Source organism: Mauremys reevesii, linkage group 9 (assembly GCF_016161935.1).
Source record: "Mauremys reevesii isolate NIE-2019 linkage group 9, ASM1616193v1, whole genome shotgun sequence".
Taxonomy (NCBI): Eukaryota; Metazoa; Chordata; order Testudines; family Geoemydidae; genus Mauremys; species Mauremys reevesii.
Window position 1 is genome coordinate 32247171 of NC_052631.1, and position 15135 is coordinate 32262305.

The 15135-nt window shown below is 40.4% G+C and overlaps 1 protein-coding gene across 1 annotated transcript in view; it reads right to left on the reverse strand.

Annotated features, from left to right (window-relative positions):
- Positions 1–15135, reverse strand: part of FBXO36 (F-box protein 36) — a 64938-nt gene that overhangs the window by 8251 nt on the left and 41552 nt on the right. Inside the window, exon 2 of the mRNA XM_039487421.1 lies at positions 9788–9896. Within this exon, the coding sequence (XP_039343355.1) occupies positions 9788–9896 (109 nt within the window). The remainder of the gene's footprint in view (positions 1–9787; positions 9897–15135) is intronic.

Sequence of the window (15135 nt, forward strand, 5' to 3'; positions counted from 1 at the left end):
TGAGCAGCACCCCATGGGGCTGAGAGTTTTGTGTGGGCTCTAATTACATATTTTTGTTACTAAAGCACCAAAAATATAAGATTAAAAAAATTCAATATAAAAAAATATTTTTCTACAACAAAAAAAATTAATTCCTTTTTACAATTCAACTAACATTCTATCTGCTCCTGCGAAAAAAAGCTACTATTGAGCTACAATATGTTCAGGAAAGAGAAATAAAAAGAGAGAGAAAGAAAGAGAGTTGCTTCAGCTGAAGACAAGGTAAGGGAGGCTAGGCTACAATGGTATGGGTATATCCAGCAGAGACATGCAAGCTTTGTCAATATGATGGTTCTTTCAGTGATCATGGATGGAATGCCATCAAGGGTGAGACCAAATACTCAGTACATAGAGCAGATATCAAAGACCAATTTGCACAACAACTTGGCATATAATCAAGAGTTTTGGAAGAAGGCTATAAAAATCACGGACCTTGAATAAGGGAAGTGCAAAAAAGAAGAAAAACAAGAAAGAGAAAGAGATTCCTTTTGTAAAGTATTTTTAGAATACCTAGAAGAGTTTTTGAAACAGAAAATTGTGCCCAGATCAAAGAATAGCTGGAAAAAATTTCTGTTCGCTTGTCTGCTGTATGGCAAGGGAAGCTATTCTGTATAAAAATAATTTCCCTTTAACAAAGGCCTGTGGTCAAGCCAGTACATGTTCTGGTTCTTGACTATCAATAGACTGGAGCATGATTTAAATATCAACATTTGCAGTGGAAGTCTTATTGATAATGACAGGTTTTTCTCCTGCTGACAACAGTTCATCTTAATTAATTAGCCTCTTAGAATTGGTTGGGCAACTCCCACCTTTTCATGTTCTCTGTATGTATATATATCTCCTCACTATATGTTCCATTTTATGTGTCCGATGAAGTGGGCTGTAGCCCACGAAAGCTTATGCTCAAATAAATTTGTTAGTTTCTAAGGTGCCACAAGTACTCCTGTTTTTTTTTATTGATAATGCTAAACATACTGGTTGTGAGGGATCAGGGATCTTGAACGTAGGTTGGTGAGTCCTCAGGCAGTCCTCATACTTCAGCCACCACCCAGCAGCTTGCTGGTAATAGCAGGGATTGTGCACTAGTGGACCTAGCTCACCATCGGCACAAAGCTCCCAGTGGGAGGAGAAGTCTGGCTCTGACCATTGGCTTGATTCCAGTGGAGCTCCCCTTAATCCAAGAAGCACTGGCACTGGCACTCCGTGAGCAGGTTACCCACCACCAGACAGACAACCAAGTTGTTCAGGTGCAGATCACACAGCTGGTTGCTAAGAATCAGGCACTTCAGGGGGAAGTCCATCAACTCTGTGCAAAGAACAATGTGCTCTGGGCCCTGTTGGCTGCATCCGCCCCTGAGCTAGGACCTGTCATCCCCCTCCCAGAGTGCTCCAGTGGGGATTGTTCCAAATTTTGAGGTTTTTTGAACCAGTGCTGCCTCTTGTTCTTGCTTCACTCTCAAATATACTTGTTCAACCAAGCCAAGGTAGGCCTAGTTGTCAGCCTGCTGACTGGTGAGGCATTGAACTAGGCCTTCCCCCTGTTGGAGGCCAGCAGTCTGGTGCTATCTAGCTAGGACACTTTCCAGAGAGCAATATCAACCATCTATGGTGATCCCTATGCTCTCTCTGCCAAGGCCACCTTCTAGAAATTCTAAGAAGGATCAGGCATGGCTATTTCCTATGCAGCACACTTCTGTGGTCTCATATCGGACACAGAGTGGAATGAGGCAGCCCTACTGTTTCAGTTCCAATGGGGCTTACGAAATGAGATCAAGGATGAGTTGGTTAAAGTTGAAACCCTGAAGGATCTAGGTGCTTTTATTAATCATGTCATCTGGATCGACAATCAGCTTTGTGAATGGTGGGAAGAAAGAAGATGGGCAGGGTTGGAGCTTCACCCACCACTATTGTGTCCTGCTCTGCAAACTGAGACAATGCAGGTTAAGCTGGCCCACCTACTGCTCACGCCTGAGGAAAGGGGGCATCGGTGATGTTTTAGCCTGTTTTTCTAGTGTGGTGGACCAGGTCACTTTATCTCTGATTGTGCCACGAGGACACCAGACTGAAGAGACCCAGGAAAACAAGCCAGCTCAGGCCCAGTAAAGGGGGCTGACCTGAACACTTTGACAAAATGTTCCATGTGTCTAGAGACATGGTCCTATCTGTAATGCATGCTGAATGCCATCAACCAACACCGCATTTGAGTTGCATGTCCCAGGGTGCTGCCTTCCAATCCCTCCACCGCAGGCCCTCATTGACTCAGGTGATAACTTTATTGACCTGGATGCAGTTTGGACCCCGCAGATTCCCCTAAGGCCCAAGCCTATTCCAGACCTAGTAGATACAACTGACAGGTCCCCCTATCCTGCCAGCCAGTGGTCACAGACACTGTGCCCCTGCAGGTCACCATCCAAGGGCATTGAGAGATGCTGCAGTTTAGGGCCATTTGCTCCTTTCAATTTCCCCTGATCCTGGGTATTTCCTCCATAAACTTATCATTCACTGGCATGAACTAAAGGGTCAGTTTCTTTTCAGAATACTGCTGGCAACACTGCTTGACCCCAGGAAGTAGAGAATGCACAGTAGAACCCCAACAATCACAAGCCAGTTGTTGGTCCAACAAACTCACTCAGTGATCCTGAGCCTCAACTTCCACCCCAGAACAGTGATTTTGCTAATGTATTTGAAAAAAGAATGGAGAAATCCTACCCCCTCACAGGGATTATGACTGTCCGATTAAACTGAAACCAGGAACAAAAATTCCATTTGGTCGTATTTATGCCATGTCTGAACCTGGACTGGTCGACCTTCGCACCTGCCTGCAGGAGAACCTGGCCAAGGGCTTTATTGCAAGTCCACCTCACCTACTGGGGTACCTGTCCTCTTAGTTAAGAAGGAAGATGGTAGCCTCCAACTTTGTATGGACTACCAAACACTAAATCAGGTCACCATTAGGAACTGACACCCCTTACCTCTAGCTCCTGAATTACTGGACTGCTTGGGGGCTGCCTATATATACACACTCAAAGTTGGACTTCTGAGGTGCATATAGCCTTGTAGGGGATGAGTGGAAGACTGCCTTTTGAATCCACTGTGGACATTTTGAATACTTTGTGAATTCAAGACTCCGTTGCTGACCTCTGCTTCCTGGCTCCTGACTCCAGTTCTGATCACTAGGTCTGACTGCCAGTGTCCCATCTATGACACTGATCTAGAATGCTACTGATCTAGTGATGTGCAGATTTGTAGATCAATTCACTGGAATTACAGCTATCTAATTTATCTGTGTTTTTATACTATGCTCATCTAGCTGTCATATGCACAGGGTCAATTGTCTTCCCTTTGATCTAGGTTATAAAACTACAATGGGCACTGGTGCCAAGAATTTTCTTAGTAAATATAAGGCAAGATAAAAGAAGTGGGTTTTGCCTTTTGCTATGAAGGTTCTGAGGTTCTTGAGCATCCTAAAATATTCAGGAAAGAGTTCTACAGTCATGGGCCAGACAGTGAGAAAGTGATGTCTCCTGCCTACTCCTGAGGTTGAATAACAAGGAGTCCGGTGGCACCTTAAAGACTAACAGATTTATTTGGGCATAAGCTTTCATGAGTATGTGACCAGGCAGAGCAGCCCCGCACTGGTACAGCAGGGGTTAACCCTTCCTTCTTAGCAGAGGAAGCCACTCTGTCATAAAAGAATAAATGGACACAAATCGGACATCAGGAATGGTAACATACAAAAGCCAGTAGGTGAACACTTCAACCTCCCTGGACATTCTAGAACAGATTTAAAAGTAACTATTCTTGAACAAAAAAACTTCAGAAACAGACTTCAAAGAGAAACAGCAGACCTCAAATTCATTTGCAAATTTAACACCATTAATTTGGGCTTGAATAGGAACTGGGAGTGGCTGGCTCATTACAAAAGCAGCTTTGCCTCTCCTGGAATTGACACCTCCTCATCTATTATTGGGAGTGGACTACATCCACCCTGATCGAATTGGCCCTGTCAACACTGGTTCTCCACTTGTGAGGTACTCCTGTCTCTTCATGTGTCATTATATAATGCCTGAATCTGTAAATTTCACTCCATGCATCTGAAGAAGTGGGTTTTTACCCATGAAAGCTTATGCCCAAATAAATCTGTTAGTCTTTAAGGTGCCACCGGACTCCTTGTTGTTTTTGTGGATACAAACTAACACGGCTACCCCCTGATACCTGAGGTTGAATAGTGTATTCAACATGAGACCAGGTTGCAAGATGCAGTTAAGGACTGACTTTCTTAATATTGATTACATGTTAGATAACCTATAACAGCAAAATGTTTAGGAATAGGTCTTAAAAGCAGTATGTAGGACTTTCGGGCACAAAGGATATTTACTGAAGACCCTGGCAACAAAGATAGGAATCTGTGGAAACTCCTCTTTTCCAAATAGTATCTGGCTAAACTTTGACAACTGCTCAGTATTCTCATCCAGTTAAAATGTCATAAGACCATACTTTGAACATGGCATTAATATTGTCATGACTCTTTTTTTTCCATAACTCGGTTAAAAAGTTGCAGGATACCCCCTGCTCTAATCCTCTTTGAGGAAATTCCCTTAGGAAATACTGTAAAGATCCAGACACAAAAACAAGTGCTGGATAGCCCATGTAATCAGACTCATGCATGACAAAGAGTCAACTCTTTATTAAAAAAAAAGTCCACAACACCCATCTACTTCAATCTAAATGGCTAACCAAAAGGCTACAATCCAATTCTTTGCTGCTTCAATAAAAATGAGTTTTTATTACAAAGTGCGAGTTTCTTTCTACATGTAGGTATGAATGTATTAACATGTGAATTGTTTGTGGATGCTCTCAAAATGTATTTAGCTGTATTTATTTTATTTCTATAAAAATACCTTGTGACGTTGCATTCTATATGAGTTTATGAAAATATGCTAATGTAACTGGAATATGCTTCATGCATAAGGTCTCTTGTAAGGTATCATTACAAAGCTTATAATCTACTGAATGTGATCATCCTATTTGTATAAATGTACCACTCTTGTATCTGAAACTAGAAATATGAAATATAACTCTGAGGGCCTATTGTAATTATGCAAAGTGTAGGCCATTAATGGTGGTTTGGAATCTTGATGACTCCCATTAACCAGGACAATTGACTGCAGATGGGTGTGTTTTACCTGTAAGTCTTCCTGTATATGTGTGTGCTGGCAAGTGGGTAATGAAGTCTTAGCGTGACATGTGATCATGTCACCTGAACTGGAATCCATCTTTAACCTGGTACTTTTCCGTTGAGAGGAGGGGTGGGAACCCAGAGTGACAAAGGATTCCTGCCCTATGCAAAAGATGTAGAAGTGGGTAGAACAGAGAAAAGGGAGAGCCATGATGAATACCCTAGCTACCACCTGAGATGAAACAAGGGCTGTACCAGGGGAAAGGATTGTGCCCAGACTAGGAAGGCATTCAGTCAGGGTGAGATTTTATCTGTACTCAGTTGTATTACTGTATTAGGCTTAGAGTTGTGTGTTTTATTTTATTTTGCTTGGTAATTCACTTTATTCTGTCTGTCACTACTTGGAACCACTTAAATCCTACTTTCTGTATTTAATAAAATCACTTTTTACTTATTAACTCAGGGTATGTGTTAATACCTGAGGGGCAAACAGCTGTGCATATCTCTCTTTCAGTGTTACAGAGGGCGAACAATTCATGAGTTTACCCTGTATAAAATTTATACAGGGTAAAATGGATTTATTTGGGGTTTGGACCTCACTGGGAGTTGGGCATGTGAGTGTTAAAGACAGGAACACTTCTGTAAGTTACTTTCAGTTAAGCCTACAGCTGTTAGGGGATGTGGTTCAGACCTGGGTCTGGGTTTGCAGCAGGCTAGCAGGTCTGGCTCAAACCAGGCAGGGCACTGAAGTCCTAAGCTGCCAGGGCAGGAAAGCAGGGGAAGAAGTAGTCTTGGCACATCACTTGGCAGTTCCCAAGGGGGTTTCTGTGATCCAACCCGTCACATACCTATCATATTATTTCTGCAGCTGATGGAGGCTTAGACATAAGGGTATGTTTGAATACCTTCAGAGCTCACTGAGATTCTCATGCCTAAGAGCAATTGATAGTATTTAGTGACTTGCACCAGTTGTTCATTCTTTCAGGGACTTAAATAGATTTTCTCTCCTTCCCTTGGAATGTGAAGATCTAGAATGTGTGCTTTATACTATCGTCCATGAATGTACAGTGATGCTGTAAACCAGCCTTGAAAAATCATAAAAATTTACTAACTCAGGCACCAAATCTACTCCCTCCACCCTCTCATCACTATGATAATTATGATGAGAAATGAGTGATCTTACATAGCTGTCAAATAAAAAAAATACTCTCTAAGCAGATGGATAATTAGTATTTTAGAAGGCTGCAGTTAATGTTATCAAAATTGAAAAAAATATGTGTAAGGCTGTTTTAAGGCTGTTTCTCCCAGATTATGTTATGAAACCATTTTGTTCCCAGATTTTACACAATAATGAAGGCTTGTTAATGCTGCATACTGTATGAATGTTTCTTTCAATGTTAAGAATTGCACGTTTATTTATATGGGTAATAAAGTAGATCAATGGTTTTCTACTATGCAGCACATGCACGGGTTCTGCTCAGATTGATATGCATGTTTGTTACTACTACAAAATCTACAACAGCAAAAAATCAGCTTACAGCCCGAAATGTGAATGTACATGGCTGTCACTGACTCTTGTTACTCCTCTATAGAGTTTGTAGACTGTAACAGAAATCTAAGTTACCAGGAAGTATTAAAAAGTTTATTTAAAAATGATTACTTCATAGACTTTCTACTGGATGCTTCGAATGCCTGCAGGGATTAGTGGCAGGCATAATGTTTTACTTGCAAGGGAATATATTTTACCTCATGTTTGCTTGATAGGAATAAATCAAATGATATTGTTATAGCACTCTTTTTGTGAACATCTCTAAGCACTTTAAGTTACAAAACTCCCCATAAAATTAAGACTAACTATACGAAGGCAATGTAAAATTCTAATTAATTCTTAAGACTAAATATAAATTTAGCTACTGGCCTGAAAGAGTGCATTGTCAGCAGAATGTACTACATACGCTTAGGATCAAATCCTGGGCCTACTTAAGTCAGTAGGGATTTTTGCCACTGACTTCAACTGAAACTGACTTTGGCACAAATTTCAATAAAAATAACTTAGATTCCTGTTCCAATAACAGTTTTGGGAGCAAAGTTTGGAGGAACCTGTAAATATCTGAGGGAAACAGCAGCAAGACTTGTAAGCCGGAGGTGAGAAAAAGACACAAAAAGGTCTGAGTATTTATGTGAGACAGCAGCAGAGGTGATCTGGAATAGTTCCAAGACTGTTTAAAATACAGTAATGGTTAATATGATCCACAAAGGAAAATTTGGTATATAAAAAAAAAGTGATCCTGAGATTATTATCTTTGGAAACAGGAAGAAACCTTTTTACAGTAAGTGGGACAAACTGACCTGGGCTTCAGTAGTGCCTATGTGATGAAGTTCAGAATCATCAGTAGTACTTTCAAAAGAAGCATGCAAATACAATACAAATTAGATCCCAAGATACAACCTTGAATGAATCTAGAAACATTTTTAGCAACACTAGAAATACAAGCGCCAAAGGAAAAAAAACTGCATTGGTAAGGATTTAACTATTTCTGTTTGAACAATATGCCAGATATTCCAATACACGTGTTTCACTGTGACATTATTTAGGTATCAAATGCCACAGAAAGGTCCAACAATATATACAGAGACACAAAACCTTTGCCATTGCATATGCACAGGTCACTACAGAGCTGAACAAAAGCTTACTTATGGGTGCTAAAAGAAACAAAGTACATTTATCAAATAAATCATGAGGGAGTGTTGTTAGAATTCAGCTGTAAACACTGTTAGCAATCTCTCACAGGAAACAAAGGGTACAAAAAGGCTACTCATCATTCACACCATATTTCCTAAAAAGCTCAAGTTGTTTTAAAAATTGATATTACCACTGCCATGTTGAAACATTGTGGGAGACTACTGCAACTGAAGAAACAGGTATATTAAAATAGTATAGTATAGTAAAAGAGCTGAATATATTCAAGGACTTCTAAGCATCTGCCAAGGATCGAATTAGCAATCAATTTTGTTCAGTTTTATTGCAAATTTGTCATTTACAAACAAACAAAAAAATTATGCTATACCAAGAGTTAAATTTAAACTGAACTAATCTTAATAACTTAAACCAGCTTGATCTGTGGTCTTGTTTTTCTTTTGATCTGAAGTTGATATATATATTACCAATTGCTTTCATCTTTCATCCTGGTGCTTGTGTTCCATCACTTGGAAGTGACATGTCTTTACAGATCATCATTCAGAAAAAATGTGATAAACCTGAAGATACCATCTGTATCCAAGATATTTCTCTACATGACACAGGAGAATCTAACCAAGAGTGTCACAGTTACCAGGTAACTATACCTCTGTCCCCTCTTGGTCTCTTTGAGTATGTCTACAGAGGGATCAAAAACCCATGGACTGGCCCAGGTCAGCTGATCCAGGCTCACAGGGTTCGTGCTCCAGGGCTGAAAAATCACTGTGTAAATGTTCAGGTTCGGGTTAGAGCCTGAGGTCTGGGACCCTGTGAGGATGCAAAGTCCCAGTACTTGGGTTCCAGTCTGAGCCTGAAAGTCTGGACAGTGACTTTGAGCCCCAAAACCCGAGCCTGAGTCAGCTGATGTGGCCATGCTGTGGATCTTTTATCCCTCTGTAGACATACCCTTAGAGTGCACGCCTCAAATCTTAGGCCTTGAGCTGTTACCCCTCTTTGGGAGAATCACATGTTTTCACTCCCTCTTAGACCAGCCTTGAGCTGCAGTTCCCAGGTACTAACCATGATTATCTCAGCAGGTCTCAGTTAGGTTCATTCCCCTGTTGTTCTGTTCCCTCCAGGACCTATGACCAGTGGTGTCCAATGACCAGATAACCTTCTTTAGACAAAATATTGTTTATGTAGAACAGTGGTTTTCAATCTTTTTTCATTTGCAGACCCCTAAAAATTTCAAATGGAAGTGGAGACCACTTTGGAAATCTTAGGCACAGGCCACAAGCTGAAAACCATTGTTCTATAGTAATTACAGCCTGTTGTGGACCCCTTAGACAGTCTGCGGACCCCCAGAGGTCCACAGGTTGAAAAACATTGATTTAGAACCAAAGCATTTCAGAGAAAATGATCTTAAAACAGACAGACTGTACACATATCTAGTTAAGGAAGGGCCCAACTGCTTCAGACGTTGCCACAGGGCCTGTTTCTGTCTCCCTGACAGTCTGTTCTCCCCAGGAACAGCTGAGAACTCCCCTCCTGAAGTCTTTTTAACTGTTTTATGTCCCTTTAAATTATTGTGGGAATCTGGAAGTAGCATCTTCACCAATAATAACATTTTGTCACCGTCTTGTAATATCCCTGCTAGGATTTGTTGGAAGGAAGCTTATCTAGAGCTTGTGTTGCCTTTCTGCTTCTTTTTCTAACAGCCTCTCATTAACTGAAATGAATACATTCATATTGGAAAGCCCAATAACCCAGCAGGAGCTATTTCAATAACCAGTCATGTACAATATTTATAAAGTTACAGAGCAGTGTTCCTAGTAATACATAGAAGTTCCATGTTTGCCACAATAAGTGTATAGTCTTTTTCTAAGTCTTACTCTGAAGAGATGGATCATCCAAGAAGTATTCATGAGATTCTTTAAGTTCCCCAGGCTTTGCTTCACGAAATTCACTTCTAAGAGAGATTTTCCACCATCTGAAAATTACCTATGATTGAAAAGAAGATATGGGCAAGAATTAACAAACATCAAATACCAGTGGATATAATACATAACTATAATCCTGAATTTTAATAGTAACTATTTCATTTCTAAGTACGTATAAATTGTCATATTGGATCAGACCATAGCTACTCCCAATGGCCATATCTGATGCTTCAAAGGAAACAAACAAACAAACAAACCCCAACCACCTTAATGCACCTGGACAAGTGTGAAATGCTGTATGTGCAGGGAATATTCTTTCTTTACCACTGCATGACAACTTTTTAAACCCTTAAGCCTGAGGTTTAATTAATATCTTGACTTGTATAACTACAAATGTTCTTTTTCATTCTGATTTAGCAGCAGATTTGTGTGTGCCAAAGGATAAAATTAAAAATACATATAATGAAGACGTGCTGTTTACATACTCTAAATGAAAATTCCAACTAAAAATGCTGATTATAATTTGAATAATGACAGACTCTGATGAAAAATGGGAGTACAGTTCACTAGATAGATGTTGCAGAATAAGGAACTTAGAAACCTTAAAACCATCAACCTCAGCCTAGACTAATCCACACAAGTGGTCCATTTCCTGGACACCACTGTGCTAATAAGTGATGGTCACATAAATACCACTCTATCGGAAAACTACTGACCGCTATACTTACCTACATGCCTCCAGCTTCCATCCAGGACACACCACATGATCCATTGTCTACAGCCAAGCTCTAAGCTACAACTGCATTTGCTCCAATCCCTCAGAGAGACAAGCACCTACAAGATCTCTATCAAGCATTCTTAAAACTACAATACCCACCTGCTGAAGTGAAAAAACAGATTGACAGAGCCAGAAGAGTACCCAGAAGTCACCTACTACAAGACAGGCCCAACAAAGAAAATAACAGAACGCCACTACCCATCACCTTCAGCCCCCAACTAAAACCTCTGCAGCACATCATCAAAGATCTACAACCTATCTTGAAAGATGATCTCTCACTCTCACAGATCTTGGGAGACAGACCTGTCCTCGCTTACAGACAGCCCCCCAACCTGAAGCAAATACTCACCAGCAACCACACACCACAGAACAAAAACACTAACCCAGGAACCTATCCTTGCAACAAAGCCCGATGCCAACTCTGTCCACATATCTATTCAAGTGACATCATCATAGGACCTAATCACATCAGTCACGCCATCAGGGGCTCGTTCACCTGCACATCTACCAACGTGATATATGCCATCATGTGCCAGCAATGCCCCTCTGGCATGTACATTGGCCAAACCGGACAATCTCTATGCAAAAGAATAAATGAACACCTCCTGAGGTCCCTTCCAACCCTGATATTCTATGATTCTAAATCTGACATCAGGAATCATAACATTCAAAAACCAGTAGGAGAACACTTCAGCCTCTCTGGCCACTCAGTAACAGACTTAAAAGTGGCAATTTTGCAAAAGAAAAGCTTCAAAAACAGACTCCAACGAGAAACTGCTGAACTTGAATTACCGGTAATATGCAAATTAGACACCATCAATTTAGGCTTGAATAGAGACTGGGAATGGCTGAGCCATTACACACATTGAATCCCCATGTTAAGTATTCTCACACCTCTTGTCAAACTGTCTGTAATGGGCTATCTTGATTATCACTACTAAAGTTTTTTCTCTTAATTAATTAGCCTCTTAGAGTTGGTAGGACAACTCCCATCTTTTCATGTTCTCTGTATGTGTGTATATATATCTCCTTTCTATATGTTCCATTCTATGCATCCGATGAAGTGGGCTGTAGCCCATGAAAGCTTATGCTCAAATAAATTTGTTAGTCTCTAAGGTGCCACAAGCACTCCTGTTCTTTTTTGCAGATACAGACTAATACAGCTGCTATTCTGAAACCTAAAATTAAAGAGTTAAGTGTTGACATCTAAATTGTTATCTTTATGTTTCAAAGTTGATACCCTACTAAGATGAATGGGGCAGTTCCCATCTCTTAGAACTATAGTTTCCAGCTCCCTGCAATAACGACATCATTTTACATTCAGTTAAGATTTTTAAGGTTCACTTTGCAACAAGCGGGGCTAGAAAGATTGTTTTTAAAGCAAAAAAAATAATTAAAAAGAGATTAATTCAATAGTGAATCCAGTGGCCATGGAACTGTGGAATACAAGGGGCCCTGCCTAATAGTCATTTTCCTGGATCTCTTTTAAAATACTCTGTAGCATGCTTGAGCAGTTGTGGTAGACTCTCTCCTTTTAGTATCTTATTACTATTATTTTAAATAAATCAATCTTCACAAGTCAGGAAAAACAGATACCACTATTGTCAACACTCAAAAATCAAGAGTCTAGCCTCCAAAAATCATAACATTTGTTTAAAAATCTTGAGATTTTTAAAAATAGCAAGTATTGGGTTCTTTTTATTTGCTTTCCGGCTTTTGAGTTTTTGGAGTGCACTTGCTTCACATTTTCAAGCTTTTCTCTGCATCTGTAGCAAAGCTGCATTGCACAGTTGGGCCAGCTGCTGGCTGAGTTTTTCCTTCCCAACCTTCCCAATACAGACTCACTGTCATGCCCTGTCTTTCAGGCCTTTCTTCCAGGGCCCTGTTTTATTAATGCAAAGAAAACTCACAACTTACACAGGCTGTCAGGATCCAGAGGCTGGCCAGCTGACTGACACACAGCTAGTCACAGAAGGCAACTTCCTCTTGCAGCCCCCTTTCAACTGAGCCCTGTCACCCTTTAATAGAAAAAAACCTGACCCCTTCTCAGCTGGATCTGATAAACTGAACATGGCAGGCCCCCTGGACTTAAAGGGGCACTCTGTTATAGCAAACATGAGGGCTGGAAACTTACTTTTTAAAAAAATGAAAGCTGAGATTTTCTTGCAATATCAGAATTCCAGCAACTGGGCTTTAAAACACTAGAATGTGTGAGACTTGCAATAAAATCTCAAGAGTTGGCAGCACAAATGTCTACACTGGGGGGGTTTTCCTCAGTGAAGTTATACCACAGTAGTTCTACCAGTGCAAATCCATAGTACAAAGCACTGACATGTACCAGGTACCCCTTACCCTGATTTGAAAAAAGCCAAGTGGAGACCAGCTATAAATAACTGCCCTCTCTGTACTTATTTGATATAGTCTCTTATCATGCCATCCCTGCCTAGTTTGCTTCAACAGCAATGCCAGCCTTGACATTCCGTTAACCCATCTTCCTCATATCTGTGCAGTTCCTTCCACAATTCCTTTTATATATGGAACACTGATCCTTCTTGAGTTGGAAGCTGCTACCGTAATTTAAATCCCTCTGGAATACCCACTGCTTCTGCAATGCCCACAATAAATTAATTGATTAGTCTTCTGCTTATTCATTCTATATATCTTAAAACAAAAATCTTGACTGCATCATAGTGTGCACTAGACTTCACTGAGTACCACTGTAATCTTATTAATGTTGCCTCTGTCTTAGCTCATCTACTCTTCCCTACCATCTTGTTACCTTATCTATTGTATTTTGTCTGAAATTAATTTCCTCAAATCGGGGATTATGGGTGAAATCCTGGCTTTACTGAAGTCAATGGCAAAACTCCCATTGAGTTCACTGGAGCTAAGATTTCACCCAATCTCTTTTCTCTACATTGAGAGGTACCTCACACATCGTTGTGTAATATAAATAAATAATAATTATTATTTTTTTACACACACACACAATCCTGATCTTTTTTTCTATTAGCATATACAGGCTGGAGGACTAATCTCAGTTCCTACAAAACTTTCTGTTGACCTAGCTATCGCCTGTCAGGGAGATGGATTACCTACACCGATGGGAGAACCACTTCTGTCAACATAGGTGGTGCAGCTACAGCTGTAGCATTTCAAGTGTAGATGAGCCCTTGGACAGACAGGCTTCACTGTTACCAACCCATGAAGAAGAATGGAGGCATTTCACAGCTCCCTTAGGGTAAATCCTACCTCATTTTTTCCAAGGTAACAACAGACCTTCTTGCAGTGGAACCGGTGTGTTTTCATTATGCTGCGGTTGGGACAGAATTAGAAAGGCCTGTGCAGCAAACTGTGCTGCTATGAAGTGTGTGGATTTGTGATCTACCACTCTAAGGATCCTCTAGTCACACATGACAGCTTTTTAAGAAAGGCCTTTCAGGGTTAACAGCTGGTGGAACCAGAGAGACTTAGTCTTCCAGCAGCTAGAAGGGTTGGCGAACAGACGGCAGCCAGTCAGGGCCCAGCAGATCAAATTAAAAGAACTGGCTACTTCTATCAAATGGCAGTTCAATGGTTAAGTCAGGGGAGGGAGGGAGGAAGGATTTTCCCTCTAAAGTAGCCCACACTTTGTGTTTAGGTCACTGAGGGACTTTTTGATGTACTCAGTGTGAGTGTAAGACCCAGGTAGGCTAACCTGAGTTAGACGTTGGACTACTGAAAATTAGGTAAATTCACTTTGCAAGACACCTACTGGCTCTGGCAAGCTGGTGACAAGGCTTCAGGAACAACAGCAGCATAGTGTCACTGACACAGAATGACCAGCAGATAATAAGAATTTCCTTTCCCTAGTCCACAGACTAGCTGTTTGCTGTGGCCCAGATCTCTACCTTAGAATCCTTCCTACTGTTTCAGGTTGTCTGTAAGAAGATTCCAGGGACAGCACTGCATTATTTACAGGAGGGTCACATTCAGAGGTTATTGTCACAGGCAAAAGCCTGAACATTTGTGCTTAAATTTCCATAGTGTAATCTAAATTTGGGTCTCTCAAATTTTTAGATGCCAAACTTTGGACACCTACAGTTTGATGTTCAGAGGTGCTGAGCACCCACAATTCTTATTGACTTATCATTCAACTTTAATTTTTTATTTTTAAACAAAAGCTCAAATTCCATAGATACTGTTAGGTGAGGCCACACTTTCACTAGGTAATGTTTCCTTCTTGGAAACTGGGTGTGGATTTATCATGGCTTGCTTGTATTTGGTAGATATTTGATCTACAGTGACAATAAATATGTTTAAGCAAAAGCTTAGCATATATATTTTTAATATCAAATCTAGCCAACCAAAGAACACTCATGATTTAAGGTGTTTGGGGTTTTTTTAGGTGCTATAGGAGTGTTGCCCAGTTGTATTTACTGGCTTATTTTGTAAGCATCCTTTCAGGCTTAACTACAGGGGTCTTTTACAGAACACTTAATCGGTAAACAGAGAAAATACATAACTAGTTTTTTTATTTCAA